We start from the raw sequence: 27,158 nt of genomic DNA, 5'->3' as shown, positions 1-27,158 counted from the left end.
GAACATCAAGGAGGCCAAAAGGCCTTACGAAAGAAAAATATATATAGTGACAACACTAATAAGTCTAGAGCAGCCACCAAGCCGTCTAGGCAAAAAGGGTCCTAAAAGAGACCCTTGCAGAAATAGTACTATGCAAAATGACGAGAAGGACGCTTCTCGCAAAGAAATAATAAGCGCGCGCAAGAAAAACATAAAAGGATAGCTAAGACCCAAAGGGTCAAAATATCCTTATAGAAGCCACCAAGAGGCACCAAAAGAGGTCCCAATGAACCCTCTCACATGGGTTCCAAAGGACCTCCAGCCTGATAAATAAAAGAAGGGAACCAACCAAACCCCATCATACAGGCATAAAAGGGCCTCAAATGCAACAGAACAAGAAATAAACAGCAACATCATATATATTTATACATTAAAAAAAAAAAAGAGTTATCGAGAGAATACAAGAGTTACTAACAGAAAAGTAGCACTGGTGATGATGTTACAAAATAAAAAAATAAAAAAAAAAGGAGCGAGACTATTTCAAGGCCTCCCGTAGTGGGCACTCCACCAGGCCGCTCGAGCAACGGCCTGCTCACCAAAAGAGGAGAATTTGAAGTTGGGATCCTGCTTCCACACATTGTAAAGAGCCCGGTCTATAGACTTGCGCTCGGTTATGACCCTCTCCGCCTCCAAGGAAGCTCTCGCCGTCTCCCGGAAGCCCTCTTCGCCTCCAAGGAGGCGACCTTCTCCTGAGCCGACTGTAGTTCAGCCCTAAGGGCCTCAACTTCAGTCCCCATTTGGATAACCATCTCATGCGATCCGGACGCAGCGACCTTGGCCCCCTGGAGCTCGCGCTCCAGGCGTTTAGCCTTGCCCTTCAGCTCCTTGATCTTAGCCTTCAGCTTCTCATTCCTCGAGTCCAACTTGGCATATTTAGTTCGGGCCTTTGACAGTTGAACCTTAGTTGCGTTAAGCTCATTTTTGAGCTCCTGGACCTGGACTATGAGACCGTCCCTCTCAGTGGTAGATGCGGAGAGGACGCCGGACGAGTCAGCATGCCGAAGAGACACGATATAGACCTGCACAAGAAAATCAATGGCATCAGCGATAAGTAACAAAAAGAGAAACACATGTGCATCTATGCATAATACTAATCAACGCAAGGTGCAAAGCCTCACCCAAGCCGCGGCACGCCTTAACATCTCCCTGAGGTCTGGTTGAGTCACATTCCCCAGGCTCCTCCAGTCGGAGACAGGGAGGCTCGCAGCTATTGGAACGAAACGCTGCCCATAAACTGAGGCCATCCTGGTCACCCAAGGCTCTGCCTCCACGCTAGGAATATCTGGTTGGACAGGAACGGATGAGCCACTCACCGAAGCAGGAGGCGGCGCAGAGAAGGGAAAAAACTGGGACCCCGGTGCATTAGAAGGGGGCTCCGAGAGGTCGACGTAGTCAGAGTCTGGTATGCCAATGTCATGGGGGACCTGAGGGAAAACGTCTGTACCATCAAGGCCAGGAGGGGCGTAACATCCCGCCGCGGCCTGCGGGTCCAGAGATGGAAAAGTCATGTCCTGGTCATGTGGGCCATAGAGAGGGCACCCCCCGGGGGACGGGGGGGCATCCTCCATCTCCACCTCAGCCTCACCCTCATGTAGTGATGGCCCAGCCGGCGTAGCCACAACCTTCTTAGACCCGGTGATCGACCACAGGAACTTGGAGTTAGAGACCGGGGACAATTGGTGGCGGGTGAGATTCTCCACCGTAAAAAGGACCGTTGCCTTCTTCTCAGCGGAATCTGCAGCAATGAGTTTGCCTATGGCCTCCGCCTCAGACCCAATGACCGAAGGATCAGCAAAGTGCCCTACAAGAACCACGTCGATGTCAGTACAAGAGAGAGTGCAAAACAGTAAGTTCTAGTAAGAAAAAAAGAAAGACCAGGATACTTACTAGGGTTGGCGCGGAAGCTTTCACGAACCGAGAGAGGCCCCTCTACCCAAAAAAAGTCTTGTTTCCAAGGCCCGGTATTGGACACCGAGCCCTCTATTAAGGGGAGCTCACTGTTGGCCTTCTGTAGGTAGTAGAAGCCCTTGGACTTGGGCAATGCTACGAGGTTATACAAGGAATGCACCTCCTGCGCCGTCGGGGCGCGTTTCTCATTGTCCTTAAACCAAATGAAGAGGCAACTTAAAGTCAACCAACTGTTGGGCGACAGTTGGAGAGAGGCCAAATCAAAATAGTTGAGAACCGCCACAAAAAATGGGTGCAGAGGAATGATGCCACCCGCCTTCAGAATCTGCTCGCTCAAAGCCACAAAGCCCCGTTTAGGGCGGTCGGCCCGGCAAGCCTCCTGAGGAGCGTGCAGGGCGTATTCTGGAGGAGCTCGGTAATGCTTCACGATTGCCTTCAATTTATTCGGAGACACGTGGGACATTAGGCTGGACGCTAGTAGGGGGGCGTCGTCCTCTTCCTGGACGGACACTTGTCTGCGTGCCTTTGACATATCTGCAAAATCAAAAGAAATATGTGAGGAAGAGGCAGGACACTTAATCCTCCATTTTTTCTTTCTAGCAAGAGTTTTCCATCGAGGGAGCGATGGCGGAAGCGCTAAGTTAGGATCAACTGAGACTAGAGGCTGAGGAGAGGGGCTAATAGCCCCATGACCGTCATCAGGCGAAGGGGGAGTGGGAGGTTCTGGCGGAATGTGTCCCTCCATAAATTCTAACTCCCACCGCAATTCGAAAAGGGTCGTCCTAAGACGCGCTACATGGTCACTAAGGCCCAGGGGTGAAAGTCCTCCATCTCCCCTCGACACCGAGTCAACTTCGCTCTCTACCACCCAAATTTTATGCCTAAGATCAGCCATGCACTCGAGGTGGCGAATGCGGGCTTGCCTCAAAGAATCATAGTCCTGGTGAGGGTTCCCCTCAGGGGACTCTGAGTCTGAAGACAGGTCGATAAACTCAGCCCTTGGGGGTATATCGGACGGGCCCTCACTGGCCATGAAACCACGTCTCAACAACAAAAAGGGGCTCACGTATAAACGAGGGGAAGGCTACAAAACACAAAGGCATAGGCTTAATACCTCTAGATGCAAACGCCCTAAATGGACTACTACAGGGTATATATATAAAAAAAAAAAGAGGAGGGGCGTGCATATGGTCAAACTCACTACAAGCTCGAACTAATGTACCCCATCCCAAGTGTTGCTGGTCTGGATCCGATAAAATAAGTAAATAAACGGGAGAAGGAAGGAAAATATACCTCAAGTGATTAAAAGAACGAGGTCGGAGTCCAAGGAAGGTTGGGAGGCGAAAAGCACCAAAGCGTTGAAAATGCGCGTCTGCAAGAATTAACCAGAAATGTGTGTTAGTCCTAAAATATACACACCAAGAAACTAGCTCATATATATAAAAAAAAAATGAAAATGAAAAATGAATGATGATGAAAAAATGAAAAAAGGATGAAACTATGGAAAAAGTGAGGTTGTGGGGGATTGAACCCTTTACCTCTCGAAAAGAGCAAGGGTCTAACTACCACTAAGCCAAGGAAGTAAGGTGTAGAAATTAAGCCATGCATGAAGGCCTATTTATAGAGACCAAGATGAATAGTCTACAAGAGCACCTAAAGACCCTCTTTTAGACTAAGGGGGCAAGTGTTGATGCTCATAATCTCATCAAGGGAAAATGCAAGGCCGTCACATGGGCGAAGCCCCACCGCCTCGCGAAGCCGTTCCGCGAGGCCACCATCTCGCGAGGCCCTCGTGTGGGCGAAGCTCCACCGTCTCGCGAAGCCATCCCGTGAGACCCTCGAATGGGCGGAGGCCCACCGTCTCACGAAGCCATTCCGCGAGGCCCCATCTCGCGAGACCATCTCGCGAGGCCCTCGTGTGGGCGAAGCTCCACCGTCTCGCGAAGCCGTTCAGCGAGACCACCATCTCGCGAGGCCCTCGTGTGGGCGAAGTTCCACCGTCTCGCGAAGCCATTCCGCAAGACCCTCGCATGGGCGGAGGCCCACCGTCTCGCGAAGCTATTCCGCGAGGCCCCATCTCGCGAGGCCATCTCGCGAGGCCCTCGTGTGGGCGAAGCTCCACCATCTCGTGAAGTTGTTCAGCGAGACCACCATCTCGCAAGGCCCTCATGTGGGCGAAGCTCCACCGTCTCGCGAAACCATCCCGCGAGACCCTCGCATGGGCGGAGGCCCACCGTCTCGCGAAGCCCTTCCGCGAGGCCCCATCTCGCGAGGCCATCTCGCGAGGCCCTCGTGTGGGCGGAGGCCCACCGTCTCGCGAAGCCCTTCCGCGAGGCCCCATCTCGCGAGGCCCTCGTGTGGGCGAAGCTCCACCGTCTCGCGAAGCCATCCCGCGAGACCCTCGCATGGGCGGAGGCCCACCGTCTCGCGAAGCCATTCCGCGAGGCCCCATCTCGCGAGGCCCTTGTGTGGGCGAAGCTCCACCGTCTCGCGAAGCCATCCCGCAAGACCCTCGCATGGGCGGAGCCCCACCGTCTCGCGAAGCCATTCCGCGAGGCCATCCCGCGAGGCCCTCGTGTGGGCGAAGCTCCACCATCTCGCGAGGCCGTCGTCCCACAAGGTCGCCGCGTGGGTGAGACTCCACCGTATCGCGGGGCCCTTAGGCCATTCCAACCGCGCGAGGCCGAGGGAGGCTGCGTGGCCATCAACGGCGCCCCATGCGCAAGGCCGCGCAAGGTCCCACGCGCGCACCCCTGGAGGTCCACCAGCCTACCATCTTCTCGGGAGGACGATGCCCCATAACTTGACACGTATGGCCCAAAGGCATCTTGCCTCGTACGCTAAGACGTGGAGCGAGGCCAAGCACTTATCGCCCGCGCCCGTGGGTGACCTTAGAGTGCTCCAGGCATCCCGTACCAAGGGTCACGTTCCCTACACCTCGAGATCCCCATGGTTAGGAGATCCCGTACGAGTCGAATGCGACATGTTTGTACGACCAAGTACCAAGTACGGATACCAGGACCAGTGAGATTGCTGGGGTAAGGATCATGGTCCGTACGTCTACGGCCATAGGACAGAGCCGACACCACGACCTCCTGCGCCACTATGCCTGTCGCCACGTATCAGACATGGGCACAGAAAAGTGGTGGAAACGTCTCCCTGACACCTGCTCATGTACGAGATGTACGTCCACGACCTCTGAAGCCACTCCCCTAACACAGTACGAATGTATCACTTGGTCCCCTGGACCACTATGTATCTAAGGCCATTAGAGCCTACTATAAAGGAATTCTAAGACCACCTGAAAGGGGGTTGGAAATTTGACTGTAGCAGAGGCATTAGTGTGAATGAGATACTGAATTCTCCATTGTTCTTAGATTATCGTTCTTGAGTTATTGTTCAAGTTTTCATAGCTTTCCAATTAGCAATTCTAATTTGATAATTTTTCCAACTTAACTTCGTTGACGAGTTCTTACCGTCAACACCTGACATTCCCTTTTCTCATGCCACTTCACACAATCCATCTATCCTTATTCAAAATATGGCTCGAGCAAAAACTACAGCCCAAAAAAAGAAAACTCCCAATCCTTTAAATCAGCCTGCTCCTCGGGCTGAAATTCCCTCGACCAGTGGTCGAGCAGAAAATATTCCTGACCCCAATATCCAAACTCATGGTCAGCCTTGAAATGCCATTCAACCAGATGTTGAGTGGTATGTTGTACCTGAGAGCTGGGTGACAATCAGGATGATCGCCAACTACATTAGAAAATATGGACTCCCAGTGGTAACATAAGTTCGACCCAATCAAGACCAAAGGGTGAATTTTCCTGAGGGCACATTCAGCGCCTGGTTGAGATACCATATTGAGGCAGGGGTGGCCAACTACTTCGGGGTCGCCCCTTTCCAAATAACTTCCAATGGGTATAGAATGCTCGCAGCACTCTATATCCTTTATAGCCACAAGAAATGACCTGTGCCAACTCCCCATGAGGTTAATTATTTGTTCGACCTCAAGTCTAACCCCAACCAAGAAGGTACGAGGTTTTTTCACTTTTTCCATCAGGAAACTGGGCGCACTACCAGGAGTATTTCCTTACGGCTGACATGGTCGCAAACAACCTGGCCTTTACTCATGGAGGTAACACCTTCATACCACTGGTCGTTAATCTTCCTTTAATTTTCCCTCTACACTCTCTTAGAATTTTAATGCCTTTCAGGCCCATGGTTGCGACCAGACCCCACTCTAGACATGGAGTTAAGATCAGCCCTCTTACCCAGTATGAACGACGCAGAGAAAAGTGTCAAGCATCTAGTCACAGAGGCTAACCTTAGGCTGGTCGGCCTTTTGGCCCCTCATCAAGATGTGAGGGAGTCAACAGCGGGGAGTGCTACTGGCAGAGAGTTCCCGAGCAGCACCCAGCCGTGGAACAAACCCCTCTGAGGAGGGCCACTATAGTAACAATCGAGGAACCTTCCAGCACCCCGCGGGCTGCTGCTCCCCCCGCCCCAAAGGGAAAAGGGAAAAAGAAGGCCACCGAACCTCCCGCTCCCATCGACGAATCTTCAGATGAGAACGGTACTGATCTTTCGCTCTTAGATAGTTTGCCAATTCCCTGTCACTTATTTGACGGGGACAGTAACTTTAAGTATACTCCAATCTTAAGTTCAGATTTCTTCCAGGTAGTAAGTAGTTTAGTAAGTAATGTAGCAACCAGTAGTTGTAGCATGAGTACTTTACTTATAATCTCTTCTGTTTCTTTTCCTGACAACATACTTAATTGTTTATACAATCTCACTGTTAGAATATTTTCTTCTTTTTGAGATATGACTCTGAGTGCGTGTTCGACATATACAGCGCCCTTGAGGCTCCTGAAGCTCCCTCGAGCAAAAAGAAAGTGAGCAAGAGGCATCCTGGGGAGGGCAGTAAAATGCCTCAGGCTAAGAAATCTCGCACTGTAGGCCTCCCGGAGGACGGACCCTCAGCCAATGCAACACCACCCCCTTCTCCTCACAAGCAGCAGACTCCCCCTACTCCAGTCGGGTTGACACCGTCTCCACCAGCTTCAACCGAACAAACTCAGGAGGCTGGTCCTGCTTCCACAGGGGGCGACATAACAAGTCGTGCCTTCAGATCGCTTAAGGACAGGGTCACAAAAATTGTGAAGCACGACCGCTGCCGAGAGGCGATGGCTGCGACTGAGAGAATGGATGTCGACCAGATCCTAACCCGCGCCTTGAATGAATTTGCTAGTGTAAGTTGTCTTTTTTTGTGGAGACGGCTTCATTTATACTCTACAGTCTGTCTAATCTTTGCTTTGATCGCAGGAATTTCTAACCCTTACTGTCAGTCGGCTACGCTCGGGCGTCGTCACTGAGTTGTCCAAATCTTTGGAGTAACGGCACGCTGACGAACTTAAAGCTGCCGAGGCGAAGTACGCCAAGCAGCTTGAGGTGGTGCTCGAGGAGAAGAACAAACTTCTTGAGGAGTTGAAAGAGAAGCAAAATTCTCTGGATAAGGCCGTCGAGCAAAGGGACCAGTTCAAGGATTCTAACCGCATTAAATACCGCGAGGCTAAAAGGCTTGAGCAGGAGTTGATCGTGAGTAGACAAGAGACTACAACCTTGGAGGGCCGGCTTGAGGAGCTTGAAAAACCCAATGCCAGCAATTTGGAAAGGTACAAGAACGCCATGAGTAAGTGTTTTTATGACTTCTGGAAACACAACCAAGGGGCGGACTTCAACTACCTTCCCGAACACGCAAGGCAAGCCGAGATAGCCTGTGCGCTGCTCGACTGGCAGAGGAGGAGAGGGCAAGAGTACCTTCCTCGCTCGAAATCTCCTTAGCGACTGGCATGGATGGGGCAGACAATGAAACTGCAGTTGTCGTCGACCAGGGTACCCCTCAAGATCCTCCAGATTCGTAGTCTACTATTTCTTTTAATCTTTCAAGTACTCGACCTACGGGTCGTAATGTAAAGACATTAATTTTTTATTGCTGCATGGGCATCTATTTTCCTTTTAATCAAAATTACATCCGAGCAGTACTGCTCGCGGTGTAAAGTAATTCATTTTTGATATTATTACACCTTTTTATTTTATTATAATATCTGTTCGCATGACCGAACTTAGCATAGCACTTTGGTTTGATTTAACAAAATACAAAATTTTGAAAAATACTCTAAGTAGCCTATCATGCTTTCACTTATTTTGCTCATGTGTTTACATACCTTTTAATGATATGCTTTGCTTACTTGTACCTTATATGCCTTCCAAGTGATCGAGGAGCTTTAGGTCCTTGGTCACTTGCCTTGACCGAAACCTGTTTGAACAATGCTGCTCGGAGCAAAATAATTGCAATTGTAATACAGCAAAACAACACACGTAATGAGCAAATACTTGTAATAACTACAATAATTAGCAAGAAATGACTGGCAGCGCACAGTCCCTTATGTTTCTCGTAATAAATGGATGAAACATGTCTGTACGAGTGATCAATAAGATCTTACACTTATAAGCGATCGGTCACATAAAATGACCAACCCTTTTTCAAAACTTGTAAAAAGTAAAATTAATACAAGCTAATTCTTTAAGAAGAATTGTTTATTTGTAATACTTGCGCAGGTGTTCTCCATTCCAATAGCGAGGAATGAGATCTCTGTTTAAGCATGCAAGCTTATAAGTGCCTGGGTGAAGGACTTCTTCAATCTGGTATGGCCCTTCCCAATTAGGTCCGAGTACTCCAGCAGCTTGGTCGCGGGTATTCAGAAAAACTCTTCGGAGTACAAGATCTCCAACGCTGAACTTTCTTTCGTGCACTTTAGGGTTGAAATACCGGGCTACTTTTTGCTGGTACGCAGCTACTCAAAATTGGGCTTGTTCACGTTTCTCATCGATCAAGTCCAGGGATTCCATCAATAGCTGGCTGTTCGAACCTTGATCGTACGTTACTCTGTGATGCGAAGGCAGATCTAACTTGACAGGCAGCATAGCTTCATATCCATAAGCCAAAGAGAATGGCGTATGACCCGTTGCTGTTTGGTGGGAAATTCTGTACGTCCAAAGTACTTCAGGAAATTGTTCTGGCCACGCCCCCTTAGCTTCTTCTAGTCTTTTCTTCAGTGTATCCTTCAGCGTTTTGTTGACTAATTCAACTTGTCCATTTGCTTGGGGATGAGTGACTAAAGAGAAGCTCTTAATAATACCATGCTGCTCGCAGAAGTCCATGAATAAATCACTGTCAAACTGGGTGTCGTTATCCGAGACGATCTTCCTTGGCAATCCATAGCGACAAATGATGTTCTTGATCGTGAAATCCAGCACTCTCTTGGTCGTTATGGTTGCAAACGATTCAGCCTCGACCCACTTGGTGAAATAATCGAAGACAACCATAGCATATTTGACACCGCCTTTTCCCGTGGGCAAAGATCTGATTAGGTCGATACCCCAAACTACAAACGACCATGGGCTTTGCATCTGTTTAAGCTCATTAGGGGCTGCTCGTGGGATTTTGGAGAATCTTTGACATTTGTCACACTTTTGCACAAACTCCATCGAATCTTCATTCATTGTGGGCCAGAAATATCCTTGCCTCAGTATCTTTTTTCACAAACTCTGCCCCCGAGCGTGGTCTCCACAAAAACCTTCGTGCATCTCTTTCATCAATTCTTTGGCTTTCTCCTTTGTAATACATTTGAGGAGTGGCATTGAATATCCCCTTCGGTACAAGATTCCATCGACCAGGATATACTTAGCAGCTTGCCGCTGAAGGGTCTTGGCTTTGTTTCTGTCCGTTGGTAATGCGCCTTGCGTCAGATACTCTACATATGGAACCATCCACGTATCCGCCATCTGGATCACTAGAGTGGTTTCCTCCACTAGAATGTTTGGCATTGTTAGCTGCTCAACCGGCACTATATTAAGAGTATCAACATCCTTTACACTTGCTAATTTGGCCAAAGTGTCCGCATTGGAATTCTGATCACGAGGTGCTTGCTGGAGACTGTATTTGTCGAACTGAGCCAATAGATCCTTTGTTTTGTTCAAATAGGCAACCATCTTTAAACCTCGCGCCTGGTATTCTCCCAGGACATGATTCACCACCAGCTGAGAATCACTATAGATGTCAAGCACTTTTATATTCACGTCCCTGGCTAACCACAATCCAGCGAGCAGTGCTTCATACTCGGCCTCATTGTTACAAGCAGTGAAGTCAAATCTGATTGCGCAGTGAAATCGAACCCCTCTGACATTATCAATACCACTCTTGCCCCAGCGTGGGACTTGTTAAAAGAACCATCTGTAAATAATTTCCACGTGGGGTTCTGGCTTTGACATTCAGGCTCGTTAGGCTCTTCAATCTGCTCATCATTCGTAGGTTTAGTGAATTCTGCAATGAAGTCCGCCAGGGCTTGTCCTTTTACCGCTGCTCGCAGCAAGTAAGATATGTAGAATTGCCTGAGTTCGACTGCCCATTTTAGCAATCTACTTGTAGCCTCTGGTTTTTGCAAGACTTGTCAAAGAGGCTGGTCGGTCAAGACCGTAATTGGATGAGCTTGGAAGTAAGGTTGTAGTTTCCTGGAGGCCAAAACTAGGCAATAGGCTAGCTTTTCGATGGGCGGGTACCGCTGCTTTGCTCCAATCAGCCTTTTGCTTACATAGTAAACAACCTTCTGTACACCTTCTTCTTCCCTTACTAGAACGACACTAGCAGCGTATTCCGTGATCGCCAGGTAGATGAATAAAGTTTCTTTATCGACCGGCTTTGACAGGATGGGTGATTGTGCCATATGTGTTTTTAGTGCTTGAAAAGCCTGTTCGCACTCCTCCGTCCATTCAAACTTTTTATTGCCCCTAAGTAGATTAAAGAATGGGACGCACTTATCTGTTGACTTCGAAATGAATCTACTTAGAGCGGCAATTCTTCAAGTTAAGCTTTGAACATCCTTAATCTTTGCTGGCGATTTCATATCGATCAAGGCTTTAATTTTCTCAGGATTGGCTTCAATTCCTCTCGAGTTAACTATAAATCCCAAGAACTTCCCTGATCCTACTCCGAAGGATCATTTAAGGGGATTTAGCTTCATCTGATATTTTTTCAAGACGATGAAGCACTCTCGCAAATCCCTTACATGCCTTTCTGCTTTCTTTTACTTGACCAGCATGTCGTCGACATAGACCTCCATGTTTGTGCTGATCAACTCCTTAAACATGTGGTTGACGAGTCGCTGGTAAGTCGCACCAGCGTTTTTCAAACCGAAGGGCATCACTTTGTAACAGTAGAGCCATGTATCAGTCCGAAAGCTAATGTGATCTTCATCAGGGGTATGCATACGAATTTGGTTGTACCCAAAGTATGCATCCATGAATGAGAGGATCTCATGTCCTGCAGTGGCATCGACCAGCTGGTCGATCCTTGGGAGTGGGAAACAATCTTTGGGGAAGGCTTTATTTAGGTCTGTAAAATCCACGCACGTACGCCACTTGCCATTTGTCTTGGGCACTAGTACGGGATTAGAGACCCACGATGGATAAAACGCCACCCTGATGAACCCATTCTCCTTCAGCCTCTCGACTTCTTCTTTTAAGTCCTTTGATCTATCTTTATCGAGCAGCCTTCTTTTTTTTTGCACTGGTGGAAAACTCTTGTCGATGTTTAGGACATGGCTGATGACTGCAGGATCCATCCCGACCATGTCTTTGTACGACCAGGCAAAGACCTCATGATTCCTCCTTAAAAACTCCACCAGTGCTTGTTTTGTTGTTGTTTCTAAGTTTTTACCAACTTTCACAACTCTGGTCAGATTTTCTTCATCGAGTTGGACCTCTTCAAGGTCCTCGATGGGTCCCACTTCTTCTTCAAAATCCCTAAAGCGAGGATCCAAATCCGTATCCTCAGTTTGGGCAATGTTCTATTTGGTGACATTATCACCTGAGTGGGCCTGAACATCAATCACCATTTGTAATTCCTTTCCGGTAGCGTCTCTTGATACACCCTTCTTCACCTTGGTGATTGAGGCGTTATAGCACTACCTCGCTTCCTTCTAGTTTCCCAATACGCAACCTATTCTTGCGTCTGTTAGGAATTTCATGGTGAGGTGCCATATCGAGGTGATGGCTCGAAGGTCGACCAAAATCAGTCTCCCAATTACAGCATTGTATGTCGAAGGACAATCAACTACTATAAAAGTAGTGAGTAATTTTCTATTAGAAGGTGTGGTGCCTGCTTTAATTGGGAGTCTAATTGACCCTGTTGAGGTGAGCCCTTCTCCGAAAAAACCATAAATGGTTTGGTTGCATGGCTCCAGGTCCTTTACGGACAATTTCATTCTTTCCAGCGAAGATATAGGATATTGACCGAACTTCTTGTATCGACCAATACCCTCTTCACCATCATGTTTACAATCTGTACATCCATGACCAGCAGATCGAAGTGCGGGAATCGCAAGTGCTAGGCGTCGTCGTCAGAGAAGGTTATCAGTTCCTCCTCTGTTTGAGCCTTTTTTGGTGGTCGATCCTCGACACTCATCATCTTGATGTCCAGGTCGTGGTGCAGGGTTCGAGCATATCGTTTCCTTGCCTTCCCACTGTCTCCTACAAGATGCGAGCCTCCGCAGATGGTGAGTAGAGTGCCTGCCATAGGAGTGGTCGTAAAGGTAGCGAGCGTTGGCGTTCAGGCGCCTGCTCGTTGCCGCCTTGACCCTCTCGCTAAGAACCTCTTGCGGCTCGCACATATCTTCTTAAATGTCCCTGCCTTATCAGGAACTCAATCTTGTCCTTCAGCTGGTTACACTCGTTGGTGTCGTGCCCGTAGTCATTGCGAAAATGACAGAACTTTGTTGTATATCTTTTGGAGATATCTTTCCTTATAGGTGCAGGTCATTTGTAGGGCACGTTTGAGCTGGTCGCCTGATAGACCTCAGCTCGACTTTCGACAAGGGAAGTGTAATTGGTGAATCTCAGTTCATGCCGACTGCCTTTGGGGCACGTACTCTCAGAGGTCGAGGGTTCATTGTTCGCCAGCTTTCCACCATTTCTACCATTTCCATTCCCATTGCCTTTGTCGTTGCCATGGGGTTTTTCCGACCCATTTGCGGCTTTGGCGGGATCTTCCTTGGGCCCCTTGTCTTTTGTTGGTGATTTCCCTTCATTGGCAATCGCGTCTTCGAGCTTGATGTATCGATCATCTCGATCTAAGAACTCTTGGGTGCTTCTTACCCAATTCTTTCTGAGGCTGCTCTAGAACTCTTGGGCCATCATCTTACCTTCATCGCCCACATCTTGGCTACAGCTACAGCTCGTATGAAGCGCTGAACATACTCCTTCAAGGGCTCTCCCTCTTTCTGGCATATCTTGACCAACTGATTGGCCTCAGTGGGGTGCACGTGACCCGCATAGAACTGTTCGTAAAACTCCTTTAAGAACATTTACAATGATACTATACTAGATGGAGGGAACTTAAAGAACCACTCCTAGGCGGTGTCAGACAGTGTTGTAGGGAAGATGCGGCAGCGGGTATCTTCTGACACCTTTTGTATATCCATTTGTATCTCAAACTTATTAACGTGAGATACCGGGTCTCCATACCCGTCAAAATTTGGTAGTGTTGGCATCTTGAATTTACTGGAGGTTTCAGCCACAACAATCCTCTGTACGAAGGGAGTGCCTCTCCTTCGATCGTACTCAATGTGGGATGTTCGCCCCCCGACCAGTTGCTGCACTGCCTGGTTTAGGGCATCAATCTGAGCCTGAACAACTTCTGGGATTGCCGGGGCCACTGGTGCCGAGGAAACGTACTCATCGTGCCTTTCACGGCAATCATTAAGTACGTCCCTTAGATCATCGTCTCTTAATCTCTGCTCACTGGCTCCCAGCCGACTAAAGACGTCCTGCTGCCTTGGCTGCCCCCCAGCGTTATGGCCCGCTGGTCGGTCCTCTCTAGGTGGGGGGGCTCCTACCTCCACCTCTTTCTTCGTTTCTCCGACCATCATTTCTTCTACCGGAATCGACTTCATTGTAGTCATGGCCATCTCTTAATTGTGGCTGACTATGGTGTGACCGGCTATTCACTTTGTTGCCTCCTCGGGTTGGCATTTATCGAGCGTCAGGGGGAGGCCTATCCTGGTCAGTGGGTCCCCGTGCATTGTTATGCCATGGGGGGCCCCTGACTGCAGAGCATGTCTCGAAGTTCCTCCTGTTGGTAGAAGGACGTTTCCCCCTGCTCGGTAGATTCGGCTCCTCATCCTTTGGGCATCTAGGGCTGCGGGGTGGTTGCCTGACCCTATTCTGCCTCGGGCGATGGGGATTGCCTCGACCAGCCTTAGATGGAGGCTGCTGCTCATGATCCCTAGGTGGGACATCATCCTGCACCACAGGCGGCTGCTCCGGCCTTTGACGGCTCACCGGCTAGAGCGGAAGACTAGGATTGGGACCCCTTTGAGGCGGCCCGTTTAGTGGCTAATCTGGCTAGGAGGCTAGCGTAGCCTGATTCCTAGCTAGTTGGATGGCTACTTCAAGGGCGGCCATGGAATCCCTTTGCCGACGATCCATCTCAACCTGCCGCTCGCTCAGCGGCTGATGCCGACGCTCTATTTTTCTTTGCTGCGATGCCATTACCTCTGCAGCATTCTCTTGATTGGCTCTCAGATTGGCCAGCTCATCCTACAACACCCCCAGCATTACCTTAAGTGTTTCAGAATCTAATTCCTCCTCATCAAACTCCAAATGTGGTTCGTCCTCAGCCACATTTGGGGGAGAAGGCTGAGATGATGCAGCGCCAGCGACCTGTCCGATCCTCTTGGATGTTTTTGCCATTAGATTCTTTCACAAGCTCTCAACGAAAGCACCAGAATGTTGGCCCTCGAATTGGCCAACGACACGGAGTCAAATATACGACAAAATATGGAACGACGCTTGAAAAGATAATCTAATGGAAAGGAAAAAATACCAAGGAGTTACAGTGGTTCGGCCCCAAAGATTGGTAACAACCTACGTCCACTTAGTGTATTGTTATTATTGAACTTCAAAGTCGTGATCAAAGAACTAGGGTTCTATGAGTTTCACAAACCTTGGAAGGATTACAATAGAACGATGAATAATCACTATAGCTCTTTCTCTCTCAATCTCAAGCAAAAAAGCTAATGAATCAAAAAGTCCCTTCCTTCAGCTATTTCATGCATATTTATAGGTTCAAGGAGGGTTACACATGCTAACGTGTCCTATCTTTCATTAATAATCACGTATCAAGGATAATTATGAAGAAATATTCAAATGTAGTTAATATTAGATTACAACTTAAGAAAAAATAAATCGGGCCTCACGATCAGCCTGGTCGTATCAAAAAATTAATGCTGGCGATGAGGTGTGCTCCTAGTCGATGGCCGAACAGCACCTTTGTCCTTCAATTCCGCCACGTGTCAATCCACATGTAAGAATTCTTTGCTATGTCATCAAAAACCATTTTTGGGTAAACAGGTAGTTTTATCATGGAAAAGTAAATGTTAATTTATGTGTTTTATTGTTACATTGAAGCGTCATGTTTACTTTCCAAAACATTGATATTTTTCCAAATGATAATATTATTGTGTTTTATTTTCAGTCATAAAATGTTGCCACCTAATTATCACTAGTACAAAAAATGCATGGGAGGTCAACCGACCTATAAACGTTCATAGGTCGGTTCAGAACTGACCTCCCATGCAATGACTTACGATGTCAAAACATGGTAGGTCGGTTGGCGGCTAACCGACCTATGGTGTAACACATGGTATGTCGGTTCGATAACCGACCTATGGTATAACACACAGTAGGTTAGTTGTCAAACCCACCTGCATGTAACACATGGCAAGTCGATCCAATGACCACCCTTTGGTGTAACACACCTTAGGTCGGTTGTACAACCGACCTATGTTGTAAAACATGGTAGGTTGGTTATAACTGACCTATGGTGTTTTGTATCACAAGTCGGTTGTACAACCGACTTGTGGTGTTATTACGATTTATATATATTATATGCATATTTATCCCCAAAAAATCAAAATTTTATACAAAACATCCAGAACATTGTTAATTACAATATTATGACTAAATTAATAATTTGTCGTTACAAAAATAAATACAATTTTAATATGTTATTTTTGAAATAATAAATTAAGTTTAAATTTCATGAAATACAACATCAAAATTGCTATTGAACACTTTCTTTGTGTAGAGCTTGTAACTTTGTAACTTTGAAATGAGGTAAGAAAGAGATTTGTGTTGCCTTTTCCAGCTAAGCAGACTAGTACAATACAAAGTTGCAAGAGAAAAAAAATGTTAATAGACTATACAAGTAGATAAAAAAATTCATTTTAAGAACTCAATTACCTAGATTAAACAGAAAAATGGGTTAAGATTAATTAATAAACTATAAAATGGATGTACGAAGAAATAAATCATAAATGAATTAACAAACTTTAATTGAAAAACTTGGTTTCACAACCAATTCTCAGCTAAAAGAATCAAATAAAGAGATCAATAATACAGTCCCATTAAATGAAGAATAAAACTATATCAACTAAGACCATCATGGCAAGATCAGATTTCAAAAACTGTACACACTACAGTTCTAATTGCGAATGAATTCATATTGTTATTAAAATTACTCCATATTATATGAAATGCCCCAAATTTTCTAATAAGGTTTAGGACCTTGATTAAGAGGTCGGGAAGGCTATAATTGATTTATTATGATATTAGATTATTATATGCATGTTTATGTGAATTATATTATAATATGATGATAAATGAATGCATATGGGTTTATTTTTAGTTATAAGGGGATTTTGGTAATTTGGCCCGTTGATGGCATAATTGTGTATTTGCGTGCATGTCAGTGAGTTATGAATGGTACCACGTTATATTTGGATTTTTTCCAGCCTTTCGGCATGAGACGATCATGAAATGCAAGTGTTTGGTCTGGTCATAACGGGTTTAAGTTCGAGGCTCGGAGTGAGTCTCGAGGTGATTTTAATGGTTAGAACATTACCGAGAAGTAAAGGGTAATTGGATATGATTTATTGGTATTTGAGAATATTGAGAATAATGGGAATTGGAGGGTGTTAATTATGATTAACAAAATAGGTGTGAAACAACGATTTTACCCTTGGGGGCTGTTAAGGTTTTATTTTAGGCATAAGGGAATTTAGGTCTTTTCACCCTAAAGGATATATATTAACCATTAAGGTTGTAGAAAGTTGTAGAAAACAGAGTCTCCTTCTCTTCTCTCCAGATGGCCATTTCTCCCCTATTTCTCTTTGGATTTTCAAGCTCTTTTTGAGGAACCAAGCCAAGGAACCATGATGTGATAAGCTAGGGTTATCCTCTACCATTGAAGAGGGTGTGTTGCTAAGATTGAGATGAGTTTTTAGCCATTAAAACTCTTGTTCTTGCTTTGTTTTCCTAGTTGAGTTTTAGTTGGCTTTGGAGTTGAAAATTTGGGAATTTATGGGAGTTTTGGCAAGGGATGCTTGGGTTATGATACCTGGGTTGTATGTAGATGATATTTGGGTTCAATTGAGGATTTAAATAATGTTGGGAAGCTTTTGGTTTGGGTTAGAATTGGTGGAGTCGAAGGGAGATGTTTCTGGGCAACTTCAGGCTGGAGGTAGCGCTACAGCGCCCACAAGGGGGTGCTACAGCGCAACCCACGGTTGTCTTTGGGCGGTTTTGGTTCAATGAAGAGCACTAGGGCATTAGGGGGGTAGCGCTACAGCGCTACCCTGTTTCACCAGAGTCTAGTTTTGAGTGTTTTTAAGGGTTTTTGGCTCGGGGTTTCAATTCCTGAGGCTCGGGATCGAATCTAGTCACCGTGTGGGTACATTTCGGGGTCTCGAGAGTGGGATTTAGATCAAGACCCTATTATTGTTGATTTTCATTAATGGATGTTATATTTGGTTATGACTAGGCGACCGCTAAAGGATTCAAAAGGGGTTAATCATTCTCAAGGGTCGTTCAATTGTTGTTTCTCGCTCGAACCAGAGGTAAGAAAACTGCACATTGTGTATATGACATGCATGGTTATTCTTGATGCATGTTGGATGTTTAAATGTGATGCATGTAATGCACAAGAAACATGTGAATAGGGCATGCCAGGAATATTGGATATGAGATTGTTCAGAGCTTGAGTCTCTGTGTTTATGCATGATCCCAATTATGCTAGCAATTGTTAAGTAAGCATGTTGAATGCCTTATATTTAGATATTTGACATATGATATATGTTTGGTAGCATTGCTTACTTGTGTATGGAACTGACTAGTCAGGGTCGGCACTGGTCGCGTATCACTGACCTAAGAGCCGAAAATGGCATAAGCGTCATGAACACAGGACCGATAAAAGATTGGATCTAATCAATATCAGCGTTGAATGATTCTGGGAGCATTGATGCTGGACCGACCCTAAGGTAGTTGAAAATTGTAAGTGCTTGACTAGTCTAGGACTAGTTACTCAGAGCCAGGGCCAAAGGCCTAGGAGACGGTTTGTCACGTGGCTCGGGAGTGGAATCCCATTATTGTGACTCTATGGTCATGCGGTAGGTTATATTTATTACTAGTTCATCAAACACCTATCTTGATAAGCTAGTGAAGGGATCATTTATTTGAAAGCCCCAATGACCCTATCGTCACATGGATAAAAGGAACGGAACCCACCTTAGTGACTTGTACAATTGTCACTCTTCTATTTAGGGTTATAAGCCCAGAATGGTTACCGGAACCGCCAGTGTTAAATCACTTATCTGATTAGGATTGACTTGATAATCATCCATTCAAGAGGGCAGGATTCCTTATCCTGGATACCCATCATTATGTGAATCTATTTGCCTGCTTGAATATGGCTATATCTGATAGGCGTGTGCCTTATGATTTGATGACATGTTATTACTGTTCATGAGCATATTGAGTTTTCTTGCTAGGCTACGGCTCACGGGTGCTTTGTGGTGCAGGTAAAGGCAAAAGAAAGCTGGACCATCCTTGAGTTGGAGAGCTTAGGTGACGATGTGTACATATGCAGCTGCTCCACCACAACGACCGAGGTTTGAAGAGGAACTAGGGTTAAACCTTGTTTTGCCGCTTAGATCAGCTGGTTGTAAATATTTTCTTGTAATAGAGCTTTAAATTATATTTTTGGTATCCCAAAGTATATACAGTAAACGTTCTAATGAAATCTTATATTTTAATCAAAAATTTTAATCCCTAAACCGCTATTCATACTTAGTTACACGATTTTGGCCAAATGACTCAATTAGCGAGTTTAGCACTGTTTATAAGGCACACTGTAACGATCCCTGGAGTTTAGGGCGTTACAACTTAGTATCAGAGCGAGCCAAGGTTTATGGTTCCTGAAGACAAGCTGGGCGTGTACAGTCATCACTGAAGATAGCTTCACTCAGGGAATTGTAACTATTTCCGTAGTTATGTGCTTAACTGCTTAAATAGAATGTAAATGCTTTACCTGCACATTGTATTAGGGAGCATGAGATTCTGATAGAGCCTGGCTCTTGACTATATGATTATATGGTCTGTGAATATTTATATGAATGTGATCATATGATTACCTACTCCATGAACATGTATAATTGTAATATTTGCATGCTGGAGTTGGAGGCATGGTGTGAATGTTGGAAGAGCAGGGATTATGATTGATGTATGAATGCCAAGGGCATGTTTTTAGCACTGCAGTAGTTTGTGAATGTGGTATGGTAAGATTGATCCCGTGGGAAACGCTCTTGATATGCTCATTATGATTAATGGATCAAGTTATTGACTGCAGATTTAATCAGCAGGTTTATATTCAAAGCAGATAATGAGGCCAGGTGGTGGTTATACAAAGGCTGGGAGTTATAGCCAGGGTATTAGTTCTTCATCTACTCCTATGAATTTTCAGCAAATGTTCATAGATTTGGAATCGAGATTGCAGAGGCATGAGGAAGAGATTAGGTGTTTGAAGCACCAACAAAATCTATTGGGGAGCACTTCTTCCTTTGTTATGCTAGGAGTGGCACTAGTTTTGGCTCAGCCAAGAGTTGAGAGCAGATGGGAATTTCTTTATGGAAGATTCCAGGAGTATTACCCTCCACTCTTCGAGGAATGCCTATATCCATTTGGAGCTGAGCAATGGATGGGCATGATCAGTTCTATTCTTGATAGTATGGGGCAGGTAGGTCACGATAGGGTGGCTTGTGCGACATTTGTATTGCGGGATGGTGCCCAGATGTGGTGGGAAGTAGTATCCCAGACACGAGACACAGCTGTAATGGATTGGAAAGAATTTAGGCAGTTGTTCAATGAAAGATATTATTGTGATGCAGCTAATATTGTTAAGATGAATGAGTTTCTGAATCTCGTTCAAGGAAAGGCAACAGTAACTGAGTATGTTAGCAGATTTGATGGGTTGGCCAAATTTGCTTTTGACATGGTACCCACAGATGTAGCTCGGAAGGAAAAATTTGTTCAAGGATTGAATCCTGGAATAGCTCAGGGCATTAGAGTTTCCCTAGTGCATGAAGTCTCTACCAATGTTCAGGTGGTAGAAAAGGCTCTTGCTATTGAGAGCATAAGAGATGAGAAGAAGAGTGTTAGGGAGCACGGAGCTCGGATAGTGGTACCTCCACTTTTTGGAGCAAGCAAGAATGAAATCTGGAAGAAAATTTATCCAATATGCACTTGGTGCAAGAAGCGTCATCTTGGAGAATGCCGAGTAAAGGCATGTGTTTGCATGTGACATGGTTGGGCATATTGTGAAGAATTTTCCAATGCTAAGAGAGGATGAGAAAAAGAGGGTAGACAGCTTGATTCTAACTCGAGTGTTTATTCTGAGGCATTTAGAGTCTGAGATTGAGACTAGTTCCTCAGGGTGGCAAGTTAGTTTTCTAGTTCTGATTTTTTAGTTATGCTGACTAGTTTTGGTGCCATGCTATTCCTTTATTTGTTTCACATAGAGAGGCATAAAGTTGCTATACAGGTCATGTGGTTATGTTATGATGGAAGAGTGATACTGTATTGCTGATTTAAGAGATGGGGTTAATTATTGTGGAAAGGACTCATCAGTGGTTTTTATGAGTTGGTTATGACTGACATGCTTTAGTATGATCCGGGGTATGGATTGGTTAAGTAATTATGGGGCAATGATAAATTGTATGGAAAGGATAGTAACTCTTGGGCTTGAGAGTGGGAAGCCTTGAGACAGTTGGCACGATGTATGGATTCTGTATGCTTATGATATCTGTATTGAGAGCTAGAGTTTTATCATAGGGAGATGCATAGAACCCTTAGATAGTGTGGTGGATACCACATAGATTGTGCCAGCGGGATTAGAACAGACTGGATTAGTCTATGATTTTTTGGATGTACTTCCAGGGAATTTGCCAGGGTTTCCCTTGTGTGAAAAGATAGAATGGTGGTTGGTTTGGTGCCAGGGATGGATTCAGGTTTAGGGCACTGTTTTGAATGGCTTAGTAGAGTTGTAATAATTAAAGGTTCGGTTATTGAGTAATATGGCGTTCTCCAAGGTGGATCTTTGATCTGGTTAGTACCAGCTAGAGATTAGGGAAGAAAATATGCAGAAGTTTGTTGTTATATCAGATAAAGGCACTGAGAGTGCTGAGTATGTTTTGAGAATTTGTTTAATGTGAGTGTTTATGTACCAGATGAACAGAGCATTCAAAGGATTATTTGAATGGGATTTGTGATCGTCTTGGACGATGGCATCGTGATGTTTTCTCTGCGGAGATTTGCCAAGGTCAAGGAACGCCTCGGTAGGCAAGAGTTTCTTTGGATGGGCAGGATATTACATGTGCCTTGGGTAAGAGTTCTGAGTCTTTTTGCATAACAGAATCAGTTAGTAGGTGGTTATGACACCTCAGTGATAGAGAGAAGTGAGTGCTTATGTAACGTGTTGGTTAAAGGATCTGACCAGAACTAGAGTAAAATTTCTGGTGGGCCAGGTGGCCAGATTTATGCTTGAGATGACTATCTCAGAAAGGATTAAAAAGGAAAACAATTAAGTGAACCACAGATAGGAGGATTGAGGAGAATGTCTTAGCTGGATTAGCTAAGGATTATACAGTGTCAGATATGGGTTTATTGTGGTATAGAGATCGGATTTGGAATCTGATGGACGCTGGGATTAAATGGGAGATTCTGGATGAATCTCATGCTATTCTTTTATTCTCTTCATTCAGGCATCATGGAAATGTAACATGGTATGAAAGCTTTATAATGGTGGCCTGAGATGGAGAGGGATGTAATGGAATGTGTGATAAATTTCTTAACCTGTTAGTAGGTCAAGACAGAGTATCAGGAATCAGCAAGGCCATTCCAGGCTTTGAGTATTTTGTAATGGGAATAAGGAAGCATCGCGATGGGTTTCACGATGGGGCTACTCAGGATAGTGGGCCAGTATGAGTTGGCATTGGGCCATTATGGACCAGTATTCCAAGTGTGTTCCTTTCTATCAATAAGGACAAGTAATGCAGCTGATCAATATTCAAATCTCTATGTGAAATAGATAGAATGCCTTCTAGAGAATTCAAGGTCTATCTTATCAGATGAAGACTCTATTGTTACTTCCAGGTCATGGAAGGGTTAAGGAAGGCGATGAATATATAGATGGAATTTAGTACAGTTCATTCTTCTCAGACTGATGGTAAATCAGAGAGAGAAAGAGAGTTATCTAGTATTGGAAAGGTACCTTATGAGATGAGGTATGTTGAGAATGCTTAGCACCAGTTCATTGGAATGAGATGGGTGAGGTGTTGATTCTAGATCCTGTGATGGTTTAGGGGACCATTGAGATTATTAGAGGTTAGAGCGTGAATGCTGGCTTCTCAGAGTAAATGGAAAAGTTTTACTGAATTGAAAAGCAGGAATATGGAGTTCCAAGTAGAAGATTGTATCTTCCTTAAAGTATCACCATGGAAAGGGGTGAGGAGTTAAGGGCAAGTTGAACCCTAGATTATCATGAGAGTTAAGTCCTGGATAGGACTGGTTAGATTGACTTTGGATCAGCCTTATCTTTGGCACTGTCAGTTGTGTACAATGTGTTATGTATTTCCATGCAGTGGACATGGGTTAAAAGGAACTCATGAGTTGAGTCATAAAAATCTGAAGATTATGGTTAGGTATTCCGATAAGGAATAGCTCGTTCAGATTGTAAAAAAAGAAATAAGGTTCTAAGGGACAAAGTGTACCTTGGGATAAGGTATGTTGCAGAAACAGTGAGGTCGAGAGAGCGACCTGGGAAAACTGGAATCAGTTGTGCTTAATTCTTATTTCGGGTAGTTTAGATAAATTTCGAGGACGAAATTTCTGTTAACAAGGGATAGTTGTAATGCCCCAAATTTCGTAATAAAGTTTAGGACCTTTATTAGGAGGGCGGGAGGGCCATAATTTATCTATTATGATATTAGATGATTATATGCATGTTTATGTGAATTATATTATAATATGATGATAAATGCATGCATATGAGTTTATTTTTAGTTATAAGGGCATTTTGGTAATTTGGCCCGTTGAGGGCATAATTGTGTATATTCATGCATGTGGGTGAGTTATGAATGGTACCACATTATATGTGGATTTGTTCGAGCCTTTCGGCATGAGACGATCATGAAATGGAAGTGTTCGGTCTGGTCATAACAGGTTTAAGTTCGGGGCTCGGGGTGAGTCTTGGGGTGATTTTAATGGTTAGAACATTACCGGGAATTAAAGGGTAATTGGATATGATTTATTGGTATTTGAGAATATTGAAAATAATGGGAATTGGAGGGTGTTAATTATGATTAACAAAATAGGTGCGAAATGACGATTTTGCCCTTGGGGGCTGTTAAGGTCTAATTTTAGGCATGAGGGCATTTAAGTCTTTTCACCATAAAGGATATATATTAACCATTAAGGTTGTAGAAAACTGTAGAACACAGAGTTTCCTTCTCTTCTGTCCCGATAGTCCCCATTTCTCTTTGGATTTTCAAGCTCTTTTTGAGGAACCAAGCCAAGGAACCATGCTTTGATAAGCTAGGGTTATGCTCTACCATTGAAGAGGATGTGTTTCTGAGATTGAGGTGATTTTTTAACCATTAAAACTCTTGTTCTTGCTCTGTTTTCCTAGCTGAGTTTCAGTTGGTTTTTGAGTTGGAAAGTTGGGAATTGATGGGAGTTTATGCAAGGGATGCTTAGGTTATGATACCTAGGTTGTATGTAGATGATATTTGGGTTCAATTAGGGGTTTAAATAATGTTGGGAAGCTTTTGTTTTGGGTTAGAAATGGTGGAGTCGAAGGGAGATGTTTCTGGGCAACTTCAGGCTGGAGATAGCGCTACCCAGGGTTGGCTTTGGGCAGTTTTTGTTCTGTGAAGAGCACTGGGGTGCTAAGGGGGTAGCGCTACAGCGCTACCCTGTTTCACCAGAGTCCAGTTTTGAGTGTTTTTAAGGGTTTTTGGCTCGGGGTTTCAATTCCTAAGGCTCGGGATCGAATCTAGTCACCGTGTGGGTACATTTCGGGGTCTCGAGAGTGGGGTTTAGATCAAGACCCTAGTATTGTTGATTTTCATTAATGGATGTTATATTTGGTTATGACTAGGTGACTGCTAAAGGATTAAAAAGGGGTCGATCATTCTCAAGGGTCGTTCAATTATTGTTTCTCACTCGAACCAGAGGTAAGAAAACTGCACCCTGTGTATATGACATGCATGGTTGTTCTTGATGCATGTTGGATGTTTAAATGTGATGCATGTGATGCACGAGAAACATGTGAATAGGGAATGCCATGAATATTGGATATAAGAATGTTCAGAGCTTGAGTCTCTGTGTTTATGCATGATCCTAATTATGCTAGCAATTGTTAAGTAAGCATGTTGAATGCCTTATATTCGGATATTTGACATGTGATATATGTTTGGTAGCATTACTTACTTGTGTATGGCACTGACTAGTCAGGGTCGGCACTGGTCGCATATCACTGACCTAAGAGCCGAAAACGGCATAAGCGTCATGAACACAGGGCTGATAAAAGATTAGATCTAATCGATATCAGGGTTGAATGACTTTGGGAGCATTCATGCTGGACCGACCCTAAGTTTGATGAAAATTATAAGCGCTTGACTAGTCTAAGACTAGTTACTCAGAGCCAGGGCCAAAGGCCTAGTTGACGGTTTGTCACGTGGCTAGGGAGCGGAATCCCATGGTTGTGACTCTATGGTGATGCGGTAGGTTATATTGGTTACTAGTTAATCAAACACCTTCTTGATATGCTAGTGAAAGGATCACTTATTTGCAAGCCCCGGTGACTCTATTGTCACATGGCTAAAGGGAACAGAACCCACCTTAGTGACTTGTACAACTGTCACTCTTCTATTTAGGGATATAAGCCCGGTATGGTTACCGGAACCACCAGTGTTAAATCACTTATCTGATTAAGATTGACTTGATAATCATCCACTCAGGAGGGCAGGATTCCTTATCCTGGATACCCATCATTACGTGAATCTATTTGCCTGCTTGAATAGGGCTATATCTGCTAGGCGTGTGCCTTATGATTTGATGACATGTTATTTCTGTTCATGAGCATATTGAGTTTTCTTGCTGTGCTTCGGCTCACGGGTGCTATGTGGTGCAGGTAAAGGAAAAAGAAAGCTGGACCATCCTTGAGTTGGAGAGCTTAGGTGACGATGTGTACATATGCAGCTGCTCGACCCCCACAGCCGAGGTTTGAAAAGAAGCTAGGGTTAAACCCTGTTTTGCCGCTTAGATCGGCTGGTTGTAAATATTTTCTTGTAATAAACCTTTAAATTATATTTTTGGGATCCCAATGTATACAGTAAATGTTCTAATTAAATGTTATATCTTAACCGAAATTTTTAATCCCTAAACCGCTATTCATACTTAGTTACACGATTTTGGCCAAATGACTCGATTAGCAAATTTAGCACTGTTTATAAGGTGCACCGTAACGGTCCTTGGAGTTTAGGGCGTTACATTATATAACTCTTTTTTTCTTCAATTTCCCCAACCACACGTAACAACACATTATTATTCAAATCCAATAACTAATCATCTATTTAAAATTCAAAACAAACTTAAGAAAAATAAAACAATAAGAAAGAAAATAAACTGATCAAACAAAACCAAGTCATAACACTATTTAATAAATCAAATAACATTGTCTACCCTTTTCTAATAAATATTGAGGCCACTCAGTTACTAAGTTTCACTTACTACTTCCAAGCTCCTTATCTGTATATTTCTCTGCTTCAAATATTTTGGCACCTCTGTCATACCAAGACTTGGAAAAATTTGGATCCAATTTCCATTTCTTCTGATGTTTCAAACTCTACTAGAAAGTTACCAAGGAACAAAATTATTTTTAACGTATCCAAACGACGACCAAAAGACCAAAACTCATATACAATAACATATGCCCATGTTTGACATGTTAAACATATAACAATAATATGTGCATTTTTATAATAATAACACTATAGAGAATAATAATAACAAAATTTCAGAAACTCAGATAGAAATGAAATATGTGCATATGATGTATCTATATCAGATAAGAGGATAAATGTGAAGTGTGACCAACCAAAAATACAGCAGTGCATTTTCAAAATCATAGAATGCTTAAATAAAAAAGTACCAAAATCATATATATGCTCGGTGCCCCATGACCCATCTCCCACAAATTCAGTTCCAGCAACACCAACCCCTCGTGAGCCCATCCCTACGTGAACCCAACTCCGGCGATGTCCACATCGACGCCATCTGAGTCGTACAACTCATTTATTGTCGGTGTTCACCACCGTTTGCGAGCCATCCTTAGTGTCGTCCTACATGTGAGAATAACGAATAAGTTCAAGACCAAGATCGAGAGAGTACAGAGAATGAGTAGCTCGCCTGGGCTGTTGTCGTTCACCTGGTTCGTTCACCTTGGATGTCGGTGTTTGCCTGGCTTCGCGCAGAGTAAGGAGAGGTCGACTGACAGGGAAGAAAATGAGGGTTGAAGTCTTCGTTTTTCCTGATATTATTAATAGAAAGTATATTTATATTTAAAGTTTTATTTTATTAATATTTAATATAAATTATTAAAAATTCAATATTTTTAAATTATTTAAAAGTTTAACTAGTTATTCAAAAACCTCATTCAACTAATACTTATTATTTAAATATCTATAAAATAATTAACT

The 27,158-nt window shown here is 44.2% G+C and overlaps 1 protein-coding gene across 5 annotated transcripts; it reads right to left on the bottom strand.

Moving 5' to 3' along the window:
* Positions 1 to 344: 344 nt before the first annotated feature.
* LOC133788852 (uncharacterized) lies at positions 345 to 26,991 on the bottom strand. 5 transcript variants are annotated; one of them, XM_062226473.1, is made up of 7 exons: positions 26,888 to 26,991; positions 26,612 to 26,801; positions 26,191 to 26,308; positions 3,241 to 3,319; positions 1,927 to 2,481; positions 1,158 to 1,840; positions 345 to 1,058 (listed from the first exon to the last, which is right to left on the bottom strand). In XM_062226473.1, the coding sequence occupies exons 5-7, from the start codon at positions 2,477 to 2,479 to the stop codon at positions 651 to 653; spliced, it is 1,644 nt and encodes a 547-aa protein (XP_062082457.1). In that variant the 5' UTR covers positions 2,480 to 2,481; positions 3,241 to 3,319; positions 26,191 to 26,308; positions 26,612 to 26,801; positions 26,888 to 26,991; the 3' UTR covers positions 345 to 650. The 5 variants fall into 5 exon arrangements, with proteins under 5 accessions (XP_062082457.1, XP_062082456.1, XP_062082458.1 ...); XM_062226472.1 differs by having other exon boundaries at positions 26,191 to 26,305; XM_062226474.1 differs by lacking the exon at positions 26,191 to 26,308.
* Positions 26,992 to 27,158: the final 167 nt, after the last annotated feature.

Source organism: Humulus lupulus, chromosome 7, assembly GCF_963169125.1.
Source record: "Humulus lupulus chromosome 7, drHumLupu1.1, whole genome shotgun sequence".
NCBI lineage: Eukaryota > Viridiplantae > Streptophyta > Magnoliopsida > Rosales > Cannabaceae > Humulus > Humulus lupulus.
This window is presented reverse-complemented; position numbering and strand designations above follow the sequence as displayed.

Excerpts from the sequence above, each read along its gene's own strand:
- LOC133788852 (XM_062226471.1), bottom strand. The coding sequence starts at position 2,980 with ATGGCCAGTGAGGGCCCGTCCGATATACCCCCAAGGGCTGAGTTTATC. Across the intron at positions 1,841-1,926 it reads AAGCTTCCGCGCCAACCCTA|GGCACTTTGCTGATCCTTCG; the intron begins GTAAGTATCCTG and ends TGGTTCTTGTAG. Across the intron at positions 1,059-1,157 it reads TAAGGCGTGCCGCGGCTTGG|GTCTATATCGTGTCTCTTCG; the intron begins GTGAGGCTTTGC and ends TTTCTTGTGCAG.